We start from the raw sequence: 22,333 nt of genomic DNA, 5'->3' as shown, positions 1-22,333 counted from the left end.
CTTCTGTGCCCATGTGCGAAGGTACACGCTTCCACTGCCCGCCGAGCCCGGGGGTCCGGGCTGGAGGAGGGCCCCACGTCCAGCTCTCCATCTGAGCCACCCCAGCACCCGGTCTCCTGTTCCGGGGGCAGCCCTCAATTCCTGAGCCTGACAACTCACTCCCCTGCGCTGGCACCAGCCTGGGCACTTACTTCATGTTGCCCCTCCATTCTGGGGTCCTGGGGACAGGCTTTCCCTTCCTACAAGTCTAGCCGTGCATTAAGAGGACGCTTAATGGATGCAGCACCTGGTGTTTCTTAAACAGAGGAGGCTCCGTCTTTAAACAGCCCTAATGATGCTGCTACTTAGTGGAAGTGCCCTGGCTTCCTTGAGCAGCTGCTTCTCAAGCCTCCCAGGTTCCCAAGTTGAGAGCTGGTATTTGATTCTGTATGAAATGAGGGGAGCCGGGTCTTAGGACGCCTGGGAATTAAAATATAAAACTTCCATCTCATTGATGGAGGTGATATTTCCAAAATCCTCAACTCATCTGTATTGGGATCAATATCAGTTTTCCGGTGAAGCAAGACGCGTTGGTGGCTTCAGGTCCGGGACCCTGGGCGCGGGGTGACCGGTAAGAGTGGGTGTGGTGGCTGTGCTGAACGGTGGACATAGCAGTGTTGGGCCATCCAGATGGGTCTTCTCCATCCCAGGGCACAGGAGGGGACAGACACAGGGACAGAGGGTGGAGCGGCCCAGCCCCTCCCCTCTCCTCCAGCTTTTTAAGGGTGGGCAGCCAGGCTGCTTCCCCAGTGTGGCAAGCTGGGGGCCAGAGGGACAAGGGGGCAGATCGGCACCATCTGGAAGGCCAGCTCAGTGCCCTGTCCCCGCTAATCCCCACTGTGGTCCTGTCCCTGGTGCCACTATTCTGCCCATGCCACAGGGGGACGCTGTAGATCAGAGGGGCGGGAGCCTGCTTGGGCTGCACAGGAACCCGCAGGCTCAGGAACCAAGGCCTCTTTAGTGCCTGCTGGAAGCTGCTGCTGCTGCTTCTGACGTCTGGGCCGCGAGCACTCGGGGACCCTGGGACAGTCACCATCCCCAACTCCCCAGGGACCAGGGAGAAGTGCCAGCAGGCTTTGGAGGCTCCTGGATCAAAGGGGCCGACTCACCAATAAGGCACAGGCGTCGGCGAGCATCAGCATGGAGAAGACGTTGTGCCATCCAGACGGCGAGATGAGCCCCGCCAGCAGCGGGCCCAGGGCCGCCCCTGAAACGAGGCACACGGCGGAGTGAGGGAGCGAATGCAAGGTGACCGCCTGAAACACCCAGCCCGGTAAATACACAGACGGCGCTCGGCCCCTTACTCGGGACTAAAAAGAAAACAGATGAGACAGGAAACGCTCCTCTCCACCCAGGCCGGTGAGGGACGAAACGCTCGGCCCCTGGTACCAGCCAGGGCGGACGTGGCACTGGCTTTTTTTGCAGAAAGAAACGTAGAAATATGTCTTGACACTAAAATGATCACCCTTTTCATCTAGCTATCCCATTATAAATGTATGACAAACTGCAGCTGCCTGGTGGCCGAGCTGTTCAGGATTCAGTGTTGTCGCTGCTGTGGTGCAGGTTCCGTCCTTGGCCCGGGAACTTCCGCATGCTGGGGACGTGGCCAAAAAAAAAAAAAAAAAATTTTTTTAAATTTTATTATAAAGCAATCTGAATCTAATTAGACAGTCTTTTGCTATAAAAACATTTGGTAAAATAGGCACAAGGCTTGTAGATACTAACACGGTTTCAATGTTCATGTCCTGATTTTGATAACTGCACTGTGGTTACACCAAGAGTTCCTTGTTTTTAGGGAATACACAGCAAACACATAGTTATTGCATGTTTGCAGTTTCTTCTTTTTTTTTTTTTTTTGCATTTTAGGGCCACACTCACAGCATATGGAAGTTTCCAGGCTAGGGGTCTAATCAGAGCTGTAGCCACTGGCCTATACCACAGCCACAGCAATGCTGTACTTGTGACCTACACCACAGCTCACGGCAACACCGGATCCCCAACCCACTGAGTGAGGCCAGGGATTGAACTCGTGTCCTCATGGATACTAGTTGGGTTCTTTACCACTGAACTTCGACAGGAACTCCTGCAATTTATTCTCAAGTGGATCGGGAAGAAATACCCACGTGTATATTCATAAGTTGCACGTGTGCACGTATGTGTGTGTGTGTATTATAAACATGGTGGGGAGAGAGGGGTTATGATAATACAAATATGATTTTTTCTTTTTGCTTTTTAGGACCACGCCCTTGGCACACAGATGGGCCCAGGCTAGGCGTCGAATCACAGTTAAAACTGCCAGTCTACGCCACAGCCACAGCAACGCAGCATCTGAGCCGTGTCCGCAACCCACACCACAGCTCAGAGCAATGCTGGATCCTCAACCCACTGAGTGAGGCCAGGGGTTGAACCTGCAACCCCATGGCTCCTAGTTGGCTTCGTTTTCACTGTGCCATGATGGGAACTCCACATGATTTCTTTTGTACCATCTTTGAAGCTTCTTGTGAGTCTCAGATTATGTCAAGATAATTTTTTTAAAAACTATAAAAAAACGAAAGAAAGCAAATATTCCTCAACATGCTGAAAGATATCTATTTAAGAATGTCTGTCACAGCAGTTTGGTTATTTTCCTAAGAGAGACTGGAATAAATTATGATATACGTGTAGGATGGCTCACTGCTTGGGTACATGGAGAAGTATGAAGAATTCCTACCAAGTCACCAACTGAGGTTTAATCTCCGAGAGATTAGATGGGCTAATATTGTTTTAGATGCTGACAAAGAGCACTTACTTCTTTTATAATTGGAGAAGTAACTATATGGCATTTTGGGGGGGGGGGGGGGGGGGGCTGCACCTGTGGCATGGGGAAGTTCGTGGGCCAGGGACTGAACACACACCACTGTAGTAACCAGAACCACAGCAGTGACAATGCTGGATCCTTAACCCACTGAGCCACCAGCGAGCTCCGGCTCAGACTCTTACAATGAACTATTAGACATGACTGTCCACCTCCTGGGACCCCCGGCTTCTCCTCAGCATCCCTACTCAGGACCACCCCTCCTCCACCCAGGAGGGCAGAGGCTTAGGCTTGCATCCCGGGGTAAGGATGCTGGCAGCAAGGTGCACACCCCCGTGGGTCCCAGGGTCTCCTCTGGTCTCCAGCTGGACCCCAAAGTCCAGTGGTTGACATGCCTCCATGCGGAAAGGGCTTCTAGTGAGTGCTTAGCAGCTCAGTCTTAAATATGAATATACGGGGCGGGGAGGGGGGTGCAGGCAAGATTCCCCTGTGTCTCCCTGTGTCTGAGGAAAGCCTCAACATGAAAGCAAACAAACTGGGAGGAGGGGAAGCTGGAGGAAATAACGTGGAGAGAAGAAAATTCTCAGGAAAGTGCAAGAGCCTCAGAGAACTAACAGACATTAAGCTAAACCACAGGAAACTCCCACTCTTGTACCTGAAAACCCATCCAACCTCAGCAATTTCACACGATTCAATCTCACACACGCCACATCCAAGAAGAAAGGACACGCTGAAAGGGCAGACCACACTGACAGAGAGAATGCTGCGACAGCTAAAACGAAAGGTTCAGTACGGAAATTGCAAAGTCAAGCCAAGAACGTCTCTGGGAAAAGCAAAGAAAAGAATAAAGATGCAGGCAGGCAAGGAAAAAAGAAAATGGAAGATGAATCCAGAAAGTTCAACATCTGACTACCAAGGTTCCCAGGAAGACAAAACAAAACCCAGGAAGGGAAGTTTGTCAAAGAAAAAAGCACAGCACACTTTCCCAGAGGACAAGAGCACATGTCTCCAGACGGGGTGGGCCCCAGGGCACCAAGGGCACAAGGTGGGGGGTGCAGTGGGGCTGCAGAGGTGAAGACGGGAGCCCTGGGCCCCTGAAGGGCGAGGTCAGAGGTGGGAGATGGAGGCCAGGGCTGAGGATGACCATGGGCTTCTCCCTGGTGATGATAGAGCTGGAGTTTGGAGAAAAAGGGCCCTCAGCCTAGACTTCTATACCCAGACAGACTATCCACCTAGGGAGCTGGCTGAAGCCTGACCCTGCAGACTCCCGAGCTCTCAGCTCTACCTCCTCTGGGGAAGCAACGAGAAGACATGTCCCACCAAAGGGTGGCAGTAAACATGGGACCTGGAAGACAGGGGTCCTCCGTGGGCAAGATGGGGGGCTCACAGAGGGGAGCCGTGTGGCAGACAGAGGGTGAAGCACCCCTCATGGCTGCAAAAGAAATTTAAACTAAAGGAGAAAAGGAGACACGTGTGACTCTGGGGTCAAACAAAGATGTGCGTATTAAGGACGTGCAGTTAAAGTTTATTTCTTGGCTCAAGAGGGCGGGAGAGTAAATAGACGGAGGAGGATGGGGGTGGGGAAAGACCAGGGCCCCCCCGCCTTCCTCACCAGGACAGCAGAGAAGGTCAGGTGATGAATCAAGACACGTAACGTGTCTGTGGGGGGATTTGAGAAAACAGTGCCAAAGTCCTGCTGGGAACAGCAGAAAGTGGGCGTGGGGGGGTGGTGGGGTGGGGCAGGTCGCTTTGCCTTGGAATACATTTCTAAGACTCTCGGGTTTCTAAAGTTACATAATGTTTAATTGGGATAAAATAAAAATTGACTAGGAGAAATTCAGGGCCCCGTGTAATGGCTCTGCATAAGCACAAGCCTCGCAGCCCACTGGGGTGCGGCTCCAAGCCCCGAGAACCACCAAACAGATCCGCTCCAGTCACGGCAACCGCCTGATTCTGGCTTGTGCACACCTCACAAGCTCCACCTCCACTGAAACCAACAGCACTTAATAAACACATGGGGGCAAATGCCCCTCGGAACAGAATTCCTGCTGGAGCCGTGCATTTCTGCTTGGGTCTGGCTCCCCTTCCATCCAGCAGGGCAGCCCCCGAACAGAGCAACAGTGAGGGAGACACCTGCCTGCCGTTTCCATGACTACCGCTTCCTTGATGCTGGAGCAGTGGGGCTGGTGGACCTGGGGCGTCCCCACCTGACCACTGAGGGACAGCATTTAGTGCAGATGAGGGAGGGGTCAGATGAGGCCTGAGTTGCCCTCTGCCCTTTTCTGGGAGGAAGGCATTTGGAGCAGGCTTTGGTTGCTCCTGCAGCTCAGAGCCTTCTCTGTGGATAGACGCTGAGTCTCTACTCTGGGCTAGAGACCTCTGCGTCCTCTTGTTTTGAGAAGAGTATGGAGAAAAACGTTGTTTTTCACCTAATGCATCATTTTCTTCTTTTTAACTCTCCATCTGCTTTAAAATGCAGCCAGGGCTGCCAGCTGAGCTCCCAATTCACTTTCAGAAAAGGGTTTCACGGTAGAAGCTGGACTGACTCAGGGACAGAGGCCTCTGGGGACACAGAGGAGAGAGGAGGATGCAGGGTGCACAGGCCTGAGAACGCCTGGCCCAGGACGAGTGCTCAGCCTGACCGCTGTCCTCCAGGCCGCAGGGAGCTTCTCCTGTGCTACCCGAGCCAGGAGGACAGTGCTGGGGGCTGTGGACACTGTCACAGGGCCTGGCACCCTGCCACTTCCCTTCTTGAGAAACGTCCCCAGGAGATGCCGCCAAAGGGAACAAACGGTCTCCCTGCGAACATCAGAGCGGTGACCACTGACGCCAGCCAGCAAAATGCTAGCACTGGTGTCAAGGACAAGAACGGGGTGGGCACGACTTCAGGGCACAGCCTTCTGAGCAGTGTCACCTCGCCTGGCATGTCTTGGACCGAGCAGGGCTGCTACGTGAGGCATGTGCTGGAGCCCCTGGGGGCGGTGGCATGAGCAGGGCCTGTGACCCGACCCCTCACCTGCACCCGACGCCCTGGACGGGAGACCGCCTGGCTGGACAGAGTCTCCGGGCCACCGGGCAATTCCTTCCTCACCTGGAGCACCTGCTCTGTCCCAGGCACCGTCTCAGTGGGGCAAACTCTGTCCTGCTGGGGCTGCCAGTCAGGGGGAGGAGGAGGGGGTGGACGTGTCCCCAGGAGAGCTGGCTGGGGGGAGTGGCTCAGCCTGGGTGGGGGGAGGGGGCCATGTGCCCCAGACAGGTGGTTGAGGGTCCCACTGAGAGCTGCCATTTGAATAAAGCCCCCAAAGTGCCAGCTCCCCTGTAGGGGGGTCTCAGCACAGGGCACTGGGGGCAGTGGGGCGGCTGAGCAGCTGTGCGGGGAGCAGGGAGGGGAGGGCGGCAGGAAGGACCTCGGATGCAGCATCAGGAAGACAGCAGTGGGCGTCCAGAAATGGACTGTGGCTGTTCCCACGCATCCATGACCACAGGCCCTGGAACGGCCCAGGGATAAGCATCTCTGGGGGCAGAGGGAGCTTCGTGTGCCCGTCCTGCACCCACAGAGCCGCCCTCGTCTGCAAGTGCTCCGTTTCCTGCTCTGAGGGTGTCCCACACCCCGGTGCCGTCCCCACGTGCCTGCACCTGCCCTCACTGTCCCCTGCGCCAGGGCCTGGGGCAGCAGGTGACATGGCAGCGTGCGGCCCAGCATCCTCCCCAGCAGGTGTGGGGGCCGCACCAGCCAAGCGCCTGCTTCAGCTCTGTGTCTCCACAGAGGGCCCTGGACCCAGCGCCTGGCAGGTCCTGCAGGGAGCGTCCCAGGGCGCTGCTGCCCCACGCGGCTCGAGGAAGGTCGCGGCTGTCAGATTGTGACGCACGGACCTGGGCAGGCTTGCCGGTTGCCTGTCCCCTCCCAGCTCAGAGCAGGGGCTCGCTCGCTGTGCCCGCCTCTTCCCCTCCAGAACATGCTACTGCGTTCTCCCAAGACCCTTTAAGGGGCTGGGAACACCCCGAGTCTCGTGGGCTCGGGGCCCGTCTGTTTACCCGTGTTTCTATTTAAATAAGATCCTGTCCTTCTTGGAATGACGGTGGCACCTCGTCAGGGGCCCAGCGGCTTGGATGAAAACCTGGCACACGTCCCTCCACCCCGAAGAAAACCCGTCCTGCCAGCCCCACGTGCGACCCTCCTCTGGGATCATCCGACCAAAGAGGCCAGGCAGTGCCCGTGGCCCGTGCCCCCCGGGTCTGCGTGTGTGTTTGATCTGCTTGTGTTTTAAGAAGGCCGGCCGATCCTAACAACACCAGAGCAACGGGCATCCTGGGCATCCGCTAATCAGATGGGACCCACGTGGTCCCCCCACGACCGCCATTCGCCAGTCAGGGCTAAGAAGGGCCACGTACCCACAGACCCCGTCCCGTCGATGATGGCCGTCACGGTGGCGAGGGCGTGGGAGTTTCCCTTCAGACTCTTGTGAGTCCCCTAGGAGAGAGGGAAAAGCGGATGTGTGACGTCAGAGGGTGGTTCCCCCCAAACCCTTCGCAAAGCACGTCACAGGCTATTTCTATCTGGAAACTGAAGCTCTGTTCCATCTCCAGCTTTACCGTGGAAAAGGACACAAAGTTTCAAGTGCTTTTAATAGCAAAAAAAAAAAAAAAAAGATCATTAGAAATGCTTGTCCCAGTGTATTGCAGTGAAAAAAAGACTAGAATTCTCGCCAATGGACAAAGCTGGGCTCAGCACAGCCACCTCTTCACTGAGGCACCGCATGTGCCAACGTGGAAAAGAAAAGCCAACGGCGCCCGCCCCGTCCCTAAGCTGTGCCGACGTTAACGCCCGCGCCCACGTTTCTGCTGGGGCCCCTGTGGCACGCGAGAGGCGGCTGTGCAGTACCTAAAAGTCCACCCGATTAACGGCAGATGCCAGGGATGAGGGTCAGAGGGCACGAGGCCAGTGCAGGGGGTGCAGGTTTGAAGTGAAGAACCCACAGGAGCTCTGGTTTTCAAAAAGCCCCCCACAGAGGCCTGCGGAGAAAGTGCAGGCTGAGGACCATGAGAGGAAGGGAGTCAATCAGGAAAAATGGTGCCTGGAAGCCGAAAACCGTGAAGATAAAGCCAAGCTGGTAAAACATAAGAGCTTGTGCACAGGTATGTGTACACAGAACCGAAAATAAGGAACCAGTGGAAATGCCCCAGAACCCACGTTTTCCGGAGTCTGTACCTGTCCCCCCACTGCCCTCCAACCCCACAGGGGCAGACATGCTGCCGGTCTGGGGCGGCTCCTTCCAGAATCTTCTGTGCTCAGGCCGACAGGAGCATGGATGGCGTCGTAAAGGCAGTTTTAGGAGCAGTCGGTCAACATGAAGCTGGGCCCGGGCCCATGTGGGCTTCAGGAAAAGACCAGCCTGACCCCCAGGCCTCTCCCCTGGCTTTCCTCCACTGACCAGTCGGGGCAGGACCTCCGTTCTCTCTGGAGAAAGAGCCTGGGATGCTGGGGGCAGCGCACGAGGGCGCCGGCTCCAACAGGGCGAGGCTCAGGCGGGAGCAGGTGTGGGGGCTGCAGAGGCCGGGCCCCCTGGGCTTTCACCCAGGACAAGGGTCTGGGGCTGCAAGGACTTGGCGGACGCAGAGGGAAGGGGCTGCTGGGGCCGCAGGGAAGCTCCATCCTGCCCGCGAGTCTGTTGTCCACTTTTGGGGAACTGCTTATGGCTTTAAATAAGCTTGTAATTTTAGAAAAGTCTTAGGTTCACAGAAAGGCTTTGAAGAGAAGACAGAGTTGCGGCAAAACCCCGGTGTTAACATCTGACACTGTCAGGCTATATTTACCAGGAGGAGTGGCCTAATACTGACGCATTACTAAAACCTATACTTTTGGAGTTCCCGTTGTGGCTCAGCAGAAACAAATCCGACTGGGAACCATGAGGTTGCGGGTTTGATCCCTGGCCTTGCTCAGTGGGTTAAGGATCCGGCGTGGCCGTGAGCTGTGGTGTAGGTTGCAGATGCGGCTTGGATCTGGCATGGCTGTGGCTCTGGCGTAGGCCGGCGGCTACAGCTCTGATTGGACGTGTAGCCTGGGAACCTCCATATGCCGTGGGTGTGGCCCTAAAAAGACATGACAAAAATAGATAAATAAATAAAAGAAAACCTCTACTTCATTCAGACGCCCTGGGTTTTATCTAGTGCCGAATGCAATCTCTCTGTCCTGGGATCCCGCCCAGGACACCATGTGACATTTGATGACTGCGTCTCCACAGGCTCCTCCTGGCTGGGAGCTTCTGACTTAACCTGCCTTGTTTCTGGTGGTCGGATGGGGTGTGGGGTCTGGGGGGACAACGGAGGAGGTGAGGGCCGTCTCCTGGCCTCCTCCCAGGCGTCCACGCCATCAACCTGACCTGTCACTCTGGTACTGACAGTGACCCCGGCAGGGGTGGGGCTGCCGGCTTCTCCCGGGAGACGTGACCCTGTTTCCCCCTCCCACGCCGCCCTCCCCGTGCAGAGCCCACCCCCAGGGCCGAGGTGCCCCTCCTCCAGGGCAGAGGGTCTGCACAAGGCTTCTGGCAGGACCCTCGTCTCCTCTCTCGCATTTATGACTGGAGATGCTTCCCAACAGGGGCTGGTGTCTCAGGGCCGCGCGTCTGCGTGAAAACTCTCCTGTCACGTAGACGACACGGCCCTGCGCCCTGAGGGTCGCTCTGGGCCCGCGAGTCACATGTCACCTGTCATCCACACCCTCCTCCAGGAGGAACCAGTCCGGCGTCCCGTGGGCCCCAGGGCGCTGGGTTGCCCTCACGCCTGGGCGTTACCCACTTCTGCTCCACGCTGCCCTCCTCCCTGAGCGCGACCCCCAGGGACAGGACGCCGCCGGGCTGCTCCCTGTGGTGCCGAGGCCCGCAGAGGGCTGGGCACAGACGGGGCACCCAGAGCGGGCTGGATGAAGGGGAGGGGCAGACCTCGCTCTGCTGGGGCCCTGAGGGTGGGCTCTGGGGGACACGGCCCCCCACCTCGGGGGCTGCGGGGCAGCTCAGAGGAGCCAACCGGGCGCTGCTTTGGACCTCAGCTGCACATGGGCCGCTGGCCTCGGCTCAGTCCCTCGTTTAGAGCAAGGCCGCCCCTGCCCTCGCGGGCTTCAGAAGACTCAGCATCAACACCACTCGCGTGCCAGGGTGCTCGTAGAAACAGAGCCTTTGCCAGCACAGTCCTTTGCACCACGCGTGGAAGAGGCGGCCGGCCCGCCAGCACCAGGCCTGGTTCTGCACCCAGCTGCCCCCACTCACCAGGTCGGCGGAGACGGCGGTGGTGATGAGAGCGTAGGGCCCGCTGACCAGCGCCCCGCTGAGCAGCAGCATGACTGCAGGAGAGAAACCGGGGGGTCAGCAGGAGGCAGCACCCCCTGGGAGGGCCTCCCCATCCGAGCTCCCCCGCGGGCAGCCAGCTGGGCATCGCACACGGGTCCCACCCTGAGTGGGATGCAGGCCGGCCTGGGCAAGGTGCCTCGGCACCCGGGAGCCCCCACTGCTGGGCCAGCGTCACAGACAGAAAGCGCCCTTTAAACTTGCCCCAGGTATGTTCATAAGTCCAACCACATTTTCCTAGAGAGTCAAGCTCCGTTCCGGGACCTGGTCCCTGTTTCCTGGGCAGCAGCTGGGGCCGCGCCCAGAAGTAGTGGGACTCCCCGTCACACAGATGTAACCACAGACGTGACCGGGTGAGCGCCCGGATGCTGATGCCCGCCACGGCCTCATCTGCGGTGGAAAGGACATTCTCTCCGACCCACAGCTGCCGATGGCCGCCCCCAGGAGCCCGGAGCCCCTGCCCAGCCCGGCTCCCCACGGTCGGGACAACCGGGTCCATTTCTGAAATGCAGTCTCCTGACCTGGCCCCCAGGCTCCCTTCCTGAACCACCCTCCAGTGGATATTCCTCTGTGGACCCAGGGGCCACAGGAAGCTCCACCATCCCTGGCGTCAGCAACCTGCCCTGCGGCTAATTTTAATGGGGTCACACAGCCTGCATCTGTGCATCCCCCGCTGCTGGCTTGTGAGAGCGGAAGAGATATTTACTAAGTGTCAGAGCCATCATTTGATCGCGCTGCTTGCAGGGAGTTAAAAACAGACCTCCAGTGCTTTGCAACCGCGCCCAGAACGGTGCTGACAGACCAGCTCAAAGGGGACGCCCCTAGCCCCCACCCCGGGCTCGAGACGCTGGGGGTGCAGGTCTCGGCTTCTGTGGCCCTGCCTGTCCCCTTCCAGGTGACATGTGGCTTCGCTGAGTGGCTTCCTGCCATTGGGCATCCAGGGCTGCTCACTGCCCCAGACCGGGGGCCTGCACGCCCAGGCTTACCCTTAAACTCGAGGCCTCAGGTCCCAAGAGCAGAAGTCCCTGTGGGCCCCTCCCAAGCCCCCACCCACAGCGGGACACGGGAATGACTTTACCCCGGCACACCGGCTGCACGCTTCTCTGCCGATGTTTTATTCATTTTGCAGAGCTGCGTGGATCCGAAAATGCGTGTGAAAGGAACGTAAGGCCCTGCAGACTCACCTATGGTGGCTTCCAGACCGATTCTGCTGACAGCAGAGAACACGTAGAGCTGCGAACGGCATAAAAACAGGAGAAAGACTCAGGTTCACTGCGAGGAGCTGCAAAGTTATCTGGCATCGGTATTTCTGAAGAGTGATTCTCAGGCAGCCGCCCAGACGGTGGAAACCCCTAGAAAGGCTGGCCGGCTGCTCGAAGACAGGTATCCGGAGCACGTGGCGCACTGTCCCCGGGCTGGTCCTGGACGCACAGAGTCCGGTGGCCCGGTGAGCTGGGGGACCCTGGGATGCCCACATTCTGAGCTCCAGGGTGGGGCCCTGGTTGGGGGCCCCCCACCCCCAGCTCTGTGTCCTAGAGTCTAACTGTCCGCTCCCAGGCCATCAACCCTGAACGGCAGGGCAGGGTGGCCAGGGGGCCAGGCTCAGGGCTTCTGAGTCAAGTTTCCTTGATGCCCATGCTGGGCAGTGTCCAGCCCCAGGTGGAGGACCAGGCTCGGTTCTGGGGACAGTCACAGCCCAGGGGTGTGGCAGGTGGGCAAATAATTACAGTGCAAGTTGACAGGTGATGCTACCGCGCGTGATGTTGTGAAAACGGCAGGGACGTAGGATGCTTCACCCGGTCCCCACGTTCACACTGTGACGCGGTGCCGCCGTCATCCTCATTTTTCAGAAGAGGAAACTGAGGCACAGGGACGTCCCCTGCTCAAGGTCAGGTATGACCGAAAGACAGCGGGGCCAGCAATGGTGACGGGCAGGTCGATGCTGCCTGGGGAGGCGGGGCGGCAGCTGCAGCGGGAGCCCAAAGAATGGGCCAAAGCCTGCGGGGGAGGGGCAGGGAAGGGGTGTCCTCAGGGGACACGAAGCCAAGGAAGAGTGAGAAACAGTGGTGAGCTGTGTGCAGGGGGCGTGTGCTGTGTGCAGGGGGCATGTGCCGGGTGCAGGGGGCGTGTGCCGTGTGCAAGGGGCGTGGGCCGTGTGCAGGGTGCTGTGTGCCATGTGCAGGGGGCCGTGTGCATCCAGGAGGGGGAGGCTGAGCGGGGTTGAGACGGTGGCGGGTTCCCAGAAACCAGAGCCCTGACTGGGCTGCGCCCACAGCTGGCGAGTGTGCACACACACGTGCGCAGGGGAAGGGGACCAGGGGAAGGGGACCAGGCGGAGGGGCCGGGCTCACCGTCGGGGCCGCGAGCAGCAGCATCAGGCCGCAGGTGGAGGCCCTCTTCTCCAGACGGTCTGATATCACACCTGCCAGGATCCCACCTGCAAGGCAGAGGGAGGGGCCTGAGGGGCTTGTGGCACCAGGGCGAGGCCCCGGGAGAGGAAGCAGGACCTGCGCCGCTGCTGCCACCGCCGCAGCAGCAAGGGGACGCCCTCCACCCCGACCCCTCCCACGTGCTGCGGGCAGGACGCACTGGCACCAGGGCCTCGGGGCTGTGGTCACGTGGCCCGAGGCCCCTCCCAGTGGAGGGACACGGGCGGTCTAGGGGTGCAGTTCCAGGCTGGCCCCAAAGCGCCTGTGCCTGTGGGGGTCCTGACATGGCCAGCCTGTGGCCCATCGTGAAGCCTGCGCCTGGTGCCCAGGGGGCAGCAGCTCCAGGCCCACGTTGGGGAGGGGACCTGCCCTCAGCAGGTGGCTCGGGGGCCTCCTCTAGGAAGTCAACTCCAAGAAGGCCAGGCCGCGGGTGTTCACACGTCCTGAGCGTTTCTGTCGAAGCAGAGCAAGAGGTAATGAACTCACCGAAGATCCCGCCCACGTCGAAGAGCGTGGAGAGCTCCCCGGCCTTCTTGACGTCCAGGTGGTCTGTGAAACGACAGCGGTGTCACCGCGGGGGTGTCACCGCCAGGCAGGAGCCACGCACAACACTCACGTGTATCGTAAGCACGATTTAAACCAAGTTGCCATTGTCAGATGGTGAGATTAATTCGTATCCGCGTGGAGGGGAAAGGGGGCCTGCTGGGCGGAGGACGCACAGCAAGAACGAGCCCGAGGACCCGCCGCCAGCTCAGTCCAGGTGTCGGCCCACCCGCTCGGTGGCCGTGAAGTCGGACGCAGCCTGCAAGGTGAGGCAGGGCCTGCACACAGACCCCGCGGCCCCGGCTTTGAGACCTGGGAGGCCCTGGAAGCTTCTCCTGCAGAGGAGGGGCCTGGCTCTCAGGATGCTCAGCCGGGGCTCTGGCTGCCGGATGCTGCACAAGCCCGCAGGCCGGCTCAGCTTGGCCTCCCGAAGGGCAGGTACAGGGAATCTGCTCCTTTCAGACAAAACCTCAGACTGGGGGTGCCGCCAGCTCACCCCCGCGTCCTTCTGCGATCACAGGAGGCGATGCTGGGAAGAGGGTGTGGGGCCAGCCCCTCCAGGCCCACCTGTCTACACTGTGTGTGGCTTGTGGAGGTTGCTAGAAGGGGAGGCACTCTGAACCCCCAGAAAGCTCGCTACTGCCCCCAGCCCCTGTCCCTGCGAATGGCTGGGAAGGTGTGGTCTGCGTTCTGGAACCCCATGTCCCAAATTGCTCCTTGGTGTCACATGACCTGGAGCCCACACCTCCCGGGGACCCCGGTGTCTTTGCTTTCCCCAGCAATCCCCACCGCCGCCCCCGGAGGAACCAGTCCCATCTCTGTCCCCCAGCGGCGGCAGCCCTGCCCACTGGGGGTCCTTCCTGTCCTTCTACTGTGGTCATGCCCTGGACAGGGAGTGTTACACGGCGCTGGCCTGTCCTGTCTTCACTCATCGCTCCAGCCACTGCTGGATCTCGGGAACACGAGACGAGCTGTCAGCTCCCCAGAGTTAGCGCTCCACTCCAAGAAGCCGTTTCCAGGTCAGACTATTAAGCCTTTATTATCTCAGGTCCCCAGGGCTCTGCTCTCGCTTGTCAGCTGCTATGACCCGAAGTCCAATGTAGCCTAATTGAAACACAGCCGCCCCAGATAGGAGGGCCCCACGGAGCTGCGGCCGCAGCTGTGATACAACATTTCTCACCCTTCAACCCCATCTGGGTTGTTATTACGGCAACAAAGCTTTCATTTCCGAGTTTGCCTACACGTTTCTACTCATCACCCATCACGCGTCTCTTTCCCTCCCAGGACTACAGAGGCCCGTGCATAAAAGGGGGTCCCGATGGCAGCCCCCGCCCGGAACCTCCCGGCTCTGCTTCCGGCCGCAGGTACTCACCCACGTTGGTGATGTAGAGCGGGAGCCAGAAGAGGAAGGTGTAGCTGACCAGCTTGGCGAACAGCAAGCACAGAGAGAACTCCACCACGCCCTGGCGGAGAGAGACGGCGTCCACCCCGAAGCTCCCGGCGGGTTTGCCGAAACACGCCACCCGACGGCAGAGAGCGCCGATCCCACACGGACAGCTGGATCCGGGGCCGCCCTGTCCCTGCAGAACCTTAGGCATTGCTGTGGCGGCCGTGAAGGGACCGCAGAGCTGCCCCACGCGGACTCTCCCAGCACGTGACTCCCCTTCAAGGCGGACACCGTGTCCCTCCTTCAGAGCAGAGTCAGTAAAGATGCTGCTGATTCGACTCTCACACATGGAAACCTCAGCCACCAAGGGAGTTCTCACGGACGCGGTGTACACGTCACCTCGTGACCACGTACTTCATGGCTGTTTCTTTCCCCCCGAAAACTGAAATCACTGCAATTTTTTTTTTTATCTTTTTGCCATTTTCTTGGGCCGCTCCTGTGGCATATGGAGGTCCCTAGGCTAGAGGTCCAATCGGAGCTGTAGCCACCAGCCTACGCCAGAGCCACAGCAATGCAGGATCCAAGCTGCGTCTGCAACGTACACCACAGCTCACGGCAACGCCGGATCCTTAACCCACTGAGCAAGGCCAGGGATCGAACCCACAACCTCATGGTTCCTAGTTGGATTCATTAACTACTGCGCCATGATGGGAACTCCATGAAATCACTGTAATTTTTATTTTCTGTTTAGAGCCACACCTGCGGCATAGGGAGGTCCCCAGGCCAGGGGCCGAATTGGAGCTGCAGCTGCTGGCCTACATCACAGCCACAGCCATGCCAGATCCAAGCTGCGTCTCTGACCTGTGCCAGAGCCACAGCCACACCAGATCCGAGCTGCATCTGTGACCTGTGCCAGAGCGTATGGCAACGCCGTACCCTTAACCCACTGAGTGAGTTCAGCAATGGAATCCACATCCTCAAGGACACTATGTTGGGGTCTTAACCCACTGAGCCACAGTGGGAACTCCTGAGGTCACTGCCACCTGAACACATAGCATAAATGTTTCTGACTGTTCTGCTGCTGTTGCCTGGACTATGCTAAGAGGTGGGGGCCGGGGAAATGCCCGGAGCAGGAAGCAGACCCTGAGGAGGAAGTGCATTTGGAGATGGGCGGCTACCGTGAGATGCTCCTTTGTGTTCCATTTTCTGTCTTCTTTTAGACAGAGGGGCTCTTGTGAAACAGTAGTTGCAGAAATCCCTTGAGAAATTTGAGAAGTTGGGTGACATCAGGACATGCCCTGCCCAGGTGTTGGGACACAAACGTCCATTGAAACCAGGCAGAGAACACGACGTGGAATTTGTGGCAGTGCTTCTATAATTAAAGAAGTCCCTGCTTTCACAGCCACGCTGGGAACGAGGGGGCTGTGGGGGACCCCTGCACGCTCTCTGCGGGCCTGGCAGCGTGCTCCGCGGGCAGCCTGTGACCTCACCCGATCCTTGGGTCAGCACGAAGGCACGGAGCCTGTGTCGCAGGGAGGGGACAGGGCCTGTCTCTCCCCGACCCCACTGCCAGTTACAGTGTGTACCTGCTTTTAGCAAAAGCACTTCAGGCAGCTGCACAGGACTGACGACAGAAAAGTTTCTGGTGGTTATTAACAACTCTTTAAACCCTTGGGGCCTTCAGGGCAGGTGGGGGGTGGTGGTGGGTGCACTGGAGCCCGGGGTGGACTGGGCCATGGGGGCACAGGCCCAGGAGAGCCAGATTTTCTGGTTTTTCGAAAGGCCTGTCGGTCTATAAAACTTGTGAAAAGTTCTCTATGGAGACGACTAACTCCAAAAATTTATGTATAGGGAGCTCCCTGGTGGCCTGGTGGTTAGGATTTAGCACTTTCACGGCTATGACCCAGGTTCGATCCCTGGTCTGGGAACGGAGATCCCACATCAAGTGGCTGTACGCTGTGGTCAAAAACAAAAACCGTAAATATTTTACAAGTATCAAGAGGCAAACGAAACACCGCGGCCGTGTTCGGTCCTGAGCTGATCTGGCTGCAGCTTCTGCTCGTGCTGTGACTTTCTAATGGGCGGATTGTGTAATCCTGGACTTCCCTCCTGAAGCTTGATTATTAACCGACCCGTCTCCTCAAGGCCACACGAACGCCCCCTTTGACACGCTCCCCAGACACGGGCACTCACGGGAATTTTCAAGGCCCCCATGAAGCTGATGGCGGCCACACCACTGCCGCCGTCCGGGAGCACGACCACGTGGTTCTGGTGGCCCGAGCGCTTTCCATCCGACAGCAGTAAGCACTGCGTCTCTGGGTCCTGGAAAAGACGAAAGGAAAGGCATCACCGGGGGTCCCTCTGGCAGAGGCGAGCTTAGCGGCTCCCCTAATGGCCTTGGGACACCTGGGTTCCCGGTCTCACCGCGGCCACTGCTATGTGACCATCAGCCCTCGGGGGGTTTGGGGAAATACTAACGAAAACCATGCAAAATCCTTTGACCCCACAGTTCCAGGACGCTGTGAAAAGTCATCTGAGAAGTGGAAAATCATTTATACAATAAAATGAATGTCACACCATCACTGAGAAAACACTGCTAGAGTACATCCAGATAAATGACAGATCTTGCAGTTGCTAAAAAAAAAGGCTGGGAGATTTGCCATAGGAAAGTAAACGCTTACGACACATTAAATTAACAAACATCATTCAAAACCACCTTTTCATTATGACCTCAAACAATGTTTAAATGTGTACCATATAGGTAGGTAACTAGGTCCCACTGTGGCTCAGTGGGTAACGAACCTGACTGGCAACCGTGAGGACGCGGGTTTGATCCCTGGCCTCACTCAATGCGTTAAGGATCCGGCATTGCCGTGAGCTGTGGTGTATGTAGGTCTCGGATGCGGCTCGGATTTGGTGTTGCTGTGGCTGTGGTGTAGGCCGGCAGCTACAGGTCCCGTTGGACCCCTAGGCTGGGAACCTCCATATGCCAAGGATGCGGCCCTGAAAAGAAAAAAAAAACAGGTAACTAGGATCTATTCATAGAAAAAAAACCCCAGAAGCTAAATTTTAAATCAACAATGGTTATCACCTGAGTGGTAGAATTACATGCAATTTTTATGGAAATGCAAATTAAAATTTTTTTTTTGTCTTTTGTCCTTTTAGGGCTGCACCTGAGGCATATGGAGGTTCCCAGGCTAGGGGTCTAATCGGAGCTGTAGCTGCTGGCCTACACCTCAGCCACAGTAACACCAGATTTAAGCCTCATCTGTGACCTACGCCACAGCTCACGGCAACACTGGATCTTTAACCCACTGAGCGAGGCCAAGGATCGAACCTGCAACCTCATGGTTCCTAGTGGGATTCGTTTCCCCTGCGCCACGATGAGAACTCCCCTTGATTAAATTCTTAACATGATCCTGTATTTTTTAAGGCATTCACAATGGATGTAACATGACCAGAAACGACAGTGTTTTAAAATTCATAAACCAACGCTAATGTTTCATCACTTCCTATTCCGGGCATCCCTAAAGGACAAAGTTTACTTTCGTCACAGCAAAGACCAGGAGTCCCCCAGTCAAGGCGGGATGTCGAGTCACGGCAAGGATGACCTACAAATGTCCTTTGTGAGGCCACTAGGAAGGTCACGGATTTAAAAAAGAAATGTTTCCTATACGAGTTCACGGGCATCATTTTTTTTAGATGCCACTCCAAGTGGGGTGTGAGTCTGATAGCGTGTGATATTTGTCTTTCTCCGGCTTCCTTCACGTCTGAGGATCTCTAGGTCCAGAAATAGACCCACAGACACAGAAACCAGGCTGACGGCTACCACAGAGCAAAGGGGAGGAGGATAAACAGGAGTCCGGGCTGAACGCACACACCGCACTACACATAAAACAGATCACCAGCAAGGACCGCTGCACAGCACGGGGAGCGCCACCAAACGTTCCGAAATAACCTACAAGGGACAAGAATCTGGAAAGAAATGTGTGTAACTGAATCACTTTGTTGAATACCTGAAACTAACAATATCGTAACCCAACTACAATTTTAAAAAATATTCTAAAAAGAAATATTTCTATATATTTCGGACTTTCCACAAAATCAAACAGGTCTCATAGTATTTATCTCCCTATAACCTATGTAAGTTGGATACAAAACTGCAATTTAAAAAAAAGAAAACGTGGGAGTTCCCAGCATGGCCCAGCAGTTGGCGAACCCGACTCGCATCCATGAGGTTGCGGGTTCCATCCCTGGCCTTGCTCAGTGGGTTAAGGATCTGGCGTTGCCGTGAGCTGTGGTGTGGGTGGCAGATGAGGCTCTGATGCCTCGTTGCTGTGGCTGTGGTGTAGGCTGGCGGCCACAGCTCCCATTTGAGCCCTAGCCTGGGAACCTCCATGTGCCGTGGGTGCGTCTCTAAAAAGGAAGAAAAACAAAACAAAACAAAACAAAAAAACCAAACTTATAGAAAGCCCAGCCTACTAGGCAAAGAAAACCAACAAAGGCAAACCTAAGTGTTACTGAGGACACACAAGACCCTGGGTGTCCGGGACAGGTGTCACCAAGGCAGGGCTCCGGCTTCCTGGCCAGCAGCCTCGTGTGCAACTCACCAGGGGCTTGTTCTCCTCCGTTAAGATTTGCTTCTGCAGCCGAAATCTGTGCGTGCCGTTCTCGTAGCCTTTAGGATGCTGGGGACGAAATGACTGAATCAATGCATAGAAACCACCCCTAAATTCACGGCGGCAAGAATGCCGTCTTCATAAAAAAAGCTAACAAGGGAAAGGAAGACCCCCGACTCGAACAAAACAAAGGCTAATCTCAGGGCTCCAGCCCCTCAGGTAGCAGAGTGAAAATAAAATCCTTCTCTGAAGACTAATCCCTGACCGAGGAAGAAAGAAACAGAAGAGTGCCAATGAAGGCAACTTCACTTTCCTTAATGGCTTTGACATTTTTAAATGGCTTTGAAAGGCAAAGCCCTTTAGAAATAATAGGCCGATGTTTTTCTCTAACAAGCGAAACACGGAGGCCCTTCCTCCATCAGGAGGTTGATTCAGAGGGAGAAAACACCCCTGCGATAGGAGAGGCTGGCACAGCTCGACCCCGGGCACGAGCTGCACGTGTGGACAACGAACACGTTTCCGTTTCTCCTGGGTGCTCCTGGGCGCGGAGCGGCTGGGTCACAGGGCGACTCTATGCTTAACCTTTGAGCAAGTGCCAGACCGCTTGTTCCAAAGCGGCGGCACCCTTTTACGCCCCACCAGCAGTGAACGAGGCTTCCAACTGGTTCTTTTTTTTTTTTTTTTATTACTCAAACGAATTTATCACATCTGTATTCCAACAGGTTCTGATCTGTCGTTCTGGCTCTGGCCATCCTCGGGGGTATGAAGCAATACCTCGTCTGGGGTTTCAATGACATTTCCCCGGTGGCTCCTGACAGGAAACCGCTTTTCCTGTGCTTTTTGGCCATTTGTGTATCTTCTTTGGAGAAAGGTCTCTTCGGACCTTTTGCTCCTTTTTAAACCAGGGTGACGTCTGATGACCGAATTCCAGATGGTCTTCACAGATTCTAGACACAGGTCTTTGCTCAGATACGCGCTCTGCCTATTTTTTCCCACTCTGTGGGTGCGTTTCCACTTCCGCGCTGGTATCCTTTGAAGCGTAAGATGTTGACATTCAGGGAAGCCCAAGTAATCCAGCTTATCTTCTGCCCTGTTTGTGAGGTCACATCTCAAGGTCATAAAGAGCTCCACCTCTACCTTCTTCTCAGAGTTGTGTAGGTTCAGCTCTCACATTCGGGTCTTTGACCCATTTTGGGTTCGGCAGGAGGAAGGGTTCCCAACGCAGGCTTTGTGTGTGAATATCCAGCGGTCCAGCCCCACGGGTCACAGACGGTCTTTTTCTCATTGAATGGTCCCAGCGCCCTTGTTGAAAACTCATCCACTCTAAGCATGAGGGTGTATTTCTGGACTCGATTCTATTCTGTTGGTCTGTGTGCCCACCCGTATGAATACGAACACAGAGTCTCAATTCTGAGAGCTTCGTAGTAAGTTTTGAAAGTGGGAAACGTGAGTCCAACTTGGCTCTTTTTCAGGAATTCTCCCTCTGAATTTTCTCGCATTTTCATGCGAAATCAGGGATAAGCGTGCCAATTTCAGGAAGCCAGCTTGGAAAAAGCCAGCCTCCACCCCGGAGGCCCTTGGAGGGGTCCCTAACCCAGCCTGCACCAAGCTTCTCGTCTGGTTTTCATTGTTATCATTACGACGAACCTGCCTCTAAAACGGCCAATGTTTTGAGATGGGACCTGTGTCCATACTGTGTTACCCACTGACAGGACGGATGGGGCCAGGCTGGGGACAGTCAGGAGACAAACGGGGCAGATGGCACAGTGTCTGGAGGACACGAGAAGCAGAGGCAAGTCCTTACCACGGCCAGCGAGGACGAGCAGGCGATGTCTCTGGGATCTGAAACATGAAACATGGACAGCGTGAACCGGGGCCTGGAGTTTCCTCCGGCACAAGAAGTTAAACCCAAACAAGGCACCAGCTGATGCTTTTACTAAATGAGCAACAATCTGGAGTTCCCGTCGTGGCTCAGTGGTTAACAAATCCGACTAGGAACCATGAGGTTGCAGGTTCGATCCCTAACCTTGCTCAGTGGGTTAAGGATCCGGCGTTGCCGTGAGCTGTGGTGTAGGTCGCAGACGCGGCTCGGATCCCGTGTTTCTGTGGCTCTGGTGTAGGCCAGTGGCTACGGCTCCAATTGGACCCCTAGCCTGGGAACCGCCACATGCTGCGGGAATGGCCCAAGAAATGGCAAAAAGACAAAAAAAAAAATTTAGCAACAATTTAAGAAAACAGATAACGCGTGAGGCAGCCTGCCGGGTGGGGTGGGGGCTCCGCTCGACCCCCCACCCTGGTGAGGACCCACGGTGCCCCTTCCCGCATGCAGGCACCCAGACACACTGAGGCGGCACCAACACACACCAATCAGCAGCAAGAGGAAGCCGGCTTTGCAACACAAACCAAAGCGAGCCTGGCAGGTATTCGCTACAGTAACGAGCCACGTAAAGATACATTTAAAGGAGAAGCAGAAGGAAAGAGAACAACCGGACCACGGCCTGGAGTAGCAGGGTTCTGAACAGCATCTGCCGTGAGTCCTTTAATGCTGCGGAATTAATTAAGACTAAAAATGAGTGGCCCCAAAACATACCTTGAAATAGAACAAATGCCTTTCACCTAAATGCAAGCGGGGAAGGACGCGCAGAAACAAAACCAGGAGCCAGGCTTTCCTCGTCTTCTTATTGAAACCTCGCCCGTGTGGATCGAGGGCCAAGCTGGCGGCCAGGAGGGAGGCAAACTCATTTCTTGAGAAGCCAGAGAGTTGCCCGTTTTTTTTTTTTTTTTGTCTTTTTAGCACTGCACTCGCAGCATGTGGAGGTTCCCGGCCTAGGGGTCGAATCAGAGCCATACTTTCGACCTACACTGCAGCTCATGGCAACACCGGATCCTTAACCCACTGAGCGAGGCCAGGGATTGAACCCACAACCTCATGGTTCCTAATCAGATTTGTTTCTGCGCCACGATGGGAACTACCCAGAGAGTTGCCTCTTAGCAGCTTTGTTCCTCCCTACCTCCCAGAACCCTGGCCTTTTCCTAAGTTCTGGTGAGAGAGTTAAACTGCCTTGAAACATGCACTGAGCTATGCTTTAAACTTCTCACAGGGGAGTTCCCTCCCAGGACACACGGAAGGTGACATCCCAGGGTCCCCTCGGCCACTGGAGCTGAAGGCTCCTTCCTGCCCA

At 56.3% G+C, this 22,333-nt stretch overlaps 1 protein-coding gene across 2 annotated transcripts in view; it reads right to left on the bottom strand.

Moving 5' to 3' along the window:
* Positions 1 to 22,333, bottom strand: part of SLC37A1 (solute carrier family 37 member 1) — a 55,333-nt gene that overhangs the window by 2,832 nt on the left and 30,168 nt on the right. The window contains exons 10-19 of one of the 2 annotated variants that reach the window (XM_047797280.1): positions 20,956 to 20,993; positions 19,143 to 19,220; positions 16,726 to 16,854; positions 14,518 to 14,608; positions 13,089 to 13,151; positions 12,525 to 12,610; positions 11,358 to 11,406; positions 10,096 to 10,169; positions 7,226 to 7,304; positions 1,149 to 1,246 (exon numbers count right to left, since the gene is read on the bottom strand). In XM_047797280.1, coding sequence (XP_047653236.1) covers positions 1,149 to 1,246; positions 7,226 to 7,304; positions 10,096 to 10,169; positions 11,358 to 11,406; positions 12,525 to 12,610; positions 13,089 to 13,151; positions 14,518 to 14,608; positions 16,726 to 16,854; positions 19,143 to 19,220; positions 20,956 to 20,993 — 785 coding nt within the window. The other variant, XM_047797287.1, reaches the window with a different exon arrangement.

Source organism: Phacochoerus africanus, chromosome 1 (genome assembly GCF_016906955.1).
Source record: "Phacochoerus africanus isolate WHEZ1 chromosome 1, ROS_Pafr_v1, whole genome shotgun sequence".
Lineage (NCBI taxonomy): Eukaryota > Metazoa > Chordata > Mammalia > Artiodactyla > Suidae > Phacochoerus > Phacochoerus africanus.
This window is presented reverse-complemented; position numbering and strand designations above follow the sequence as displayed.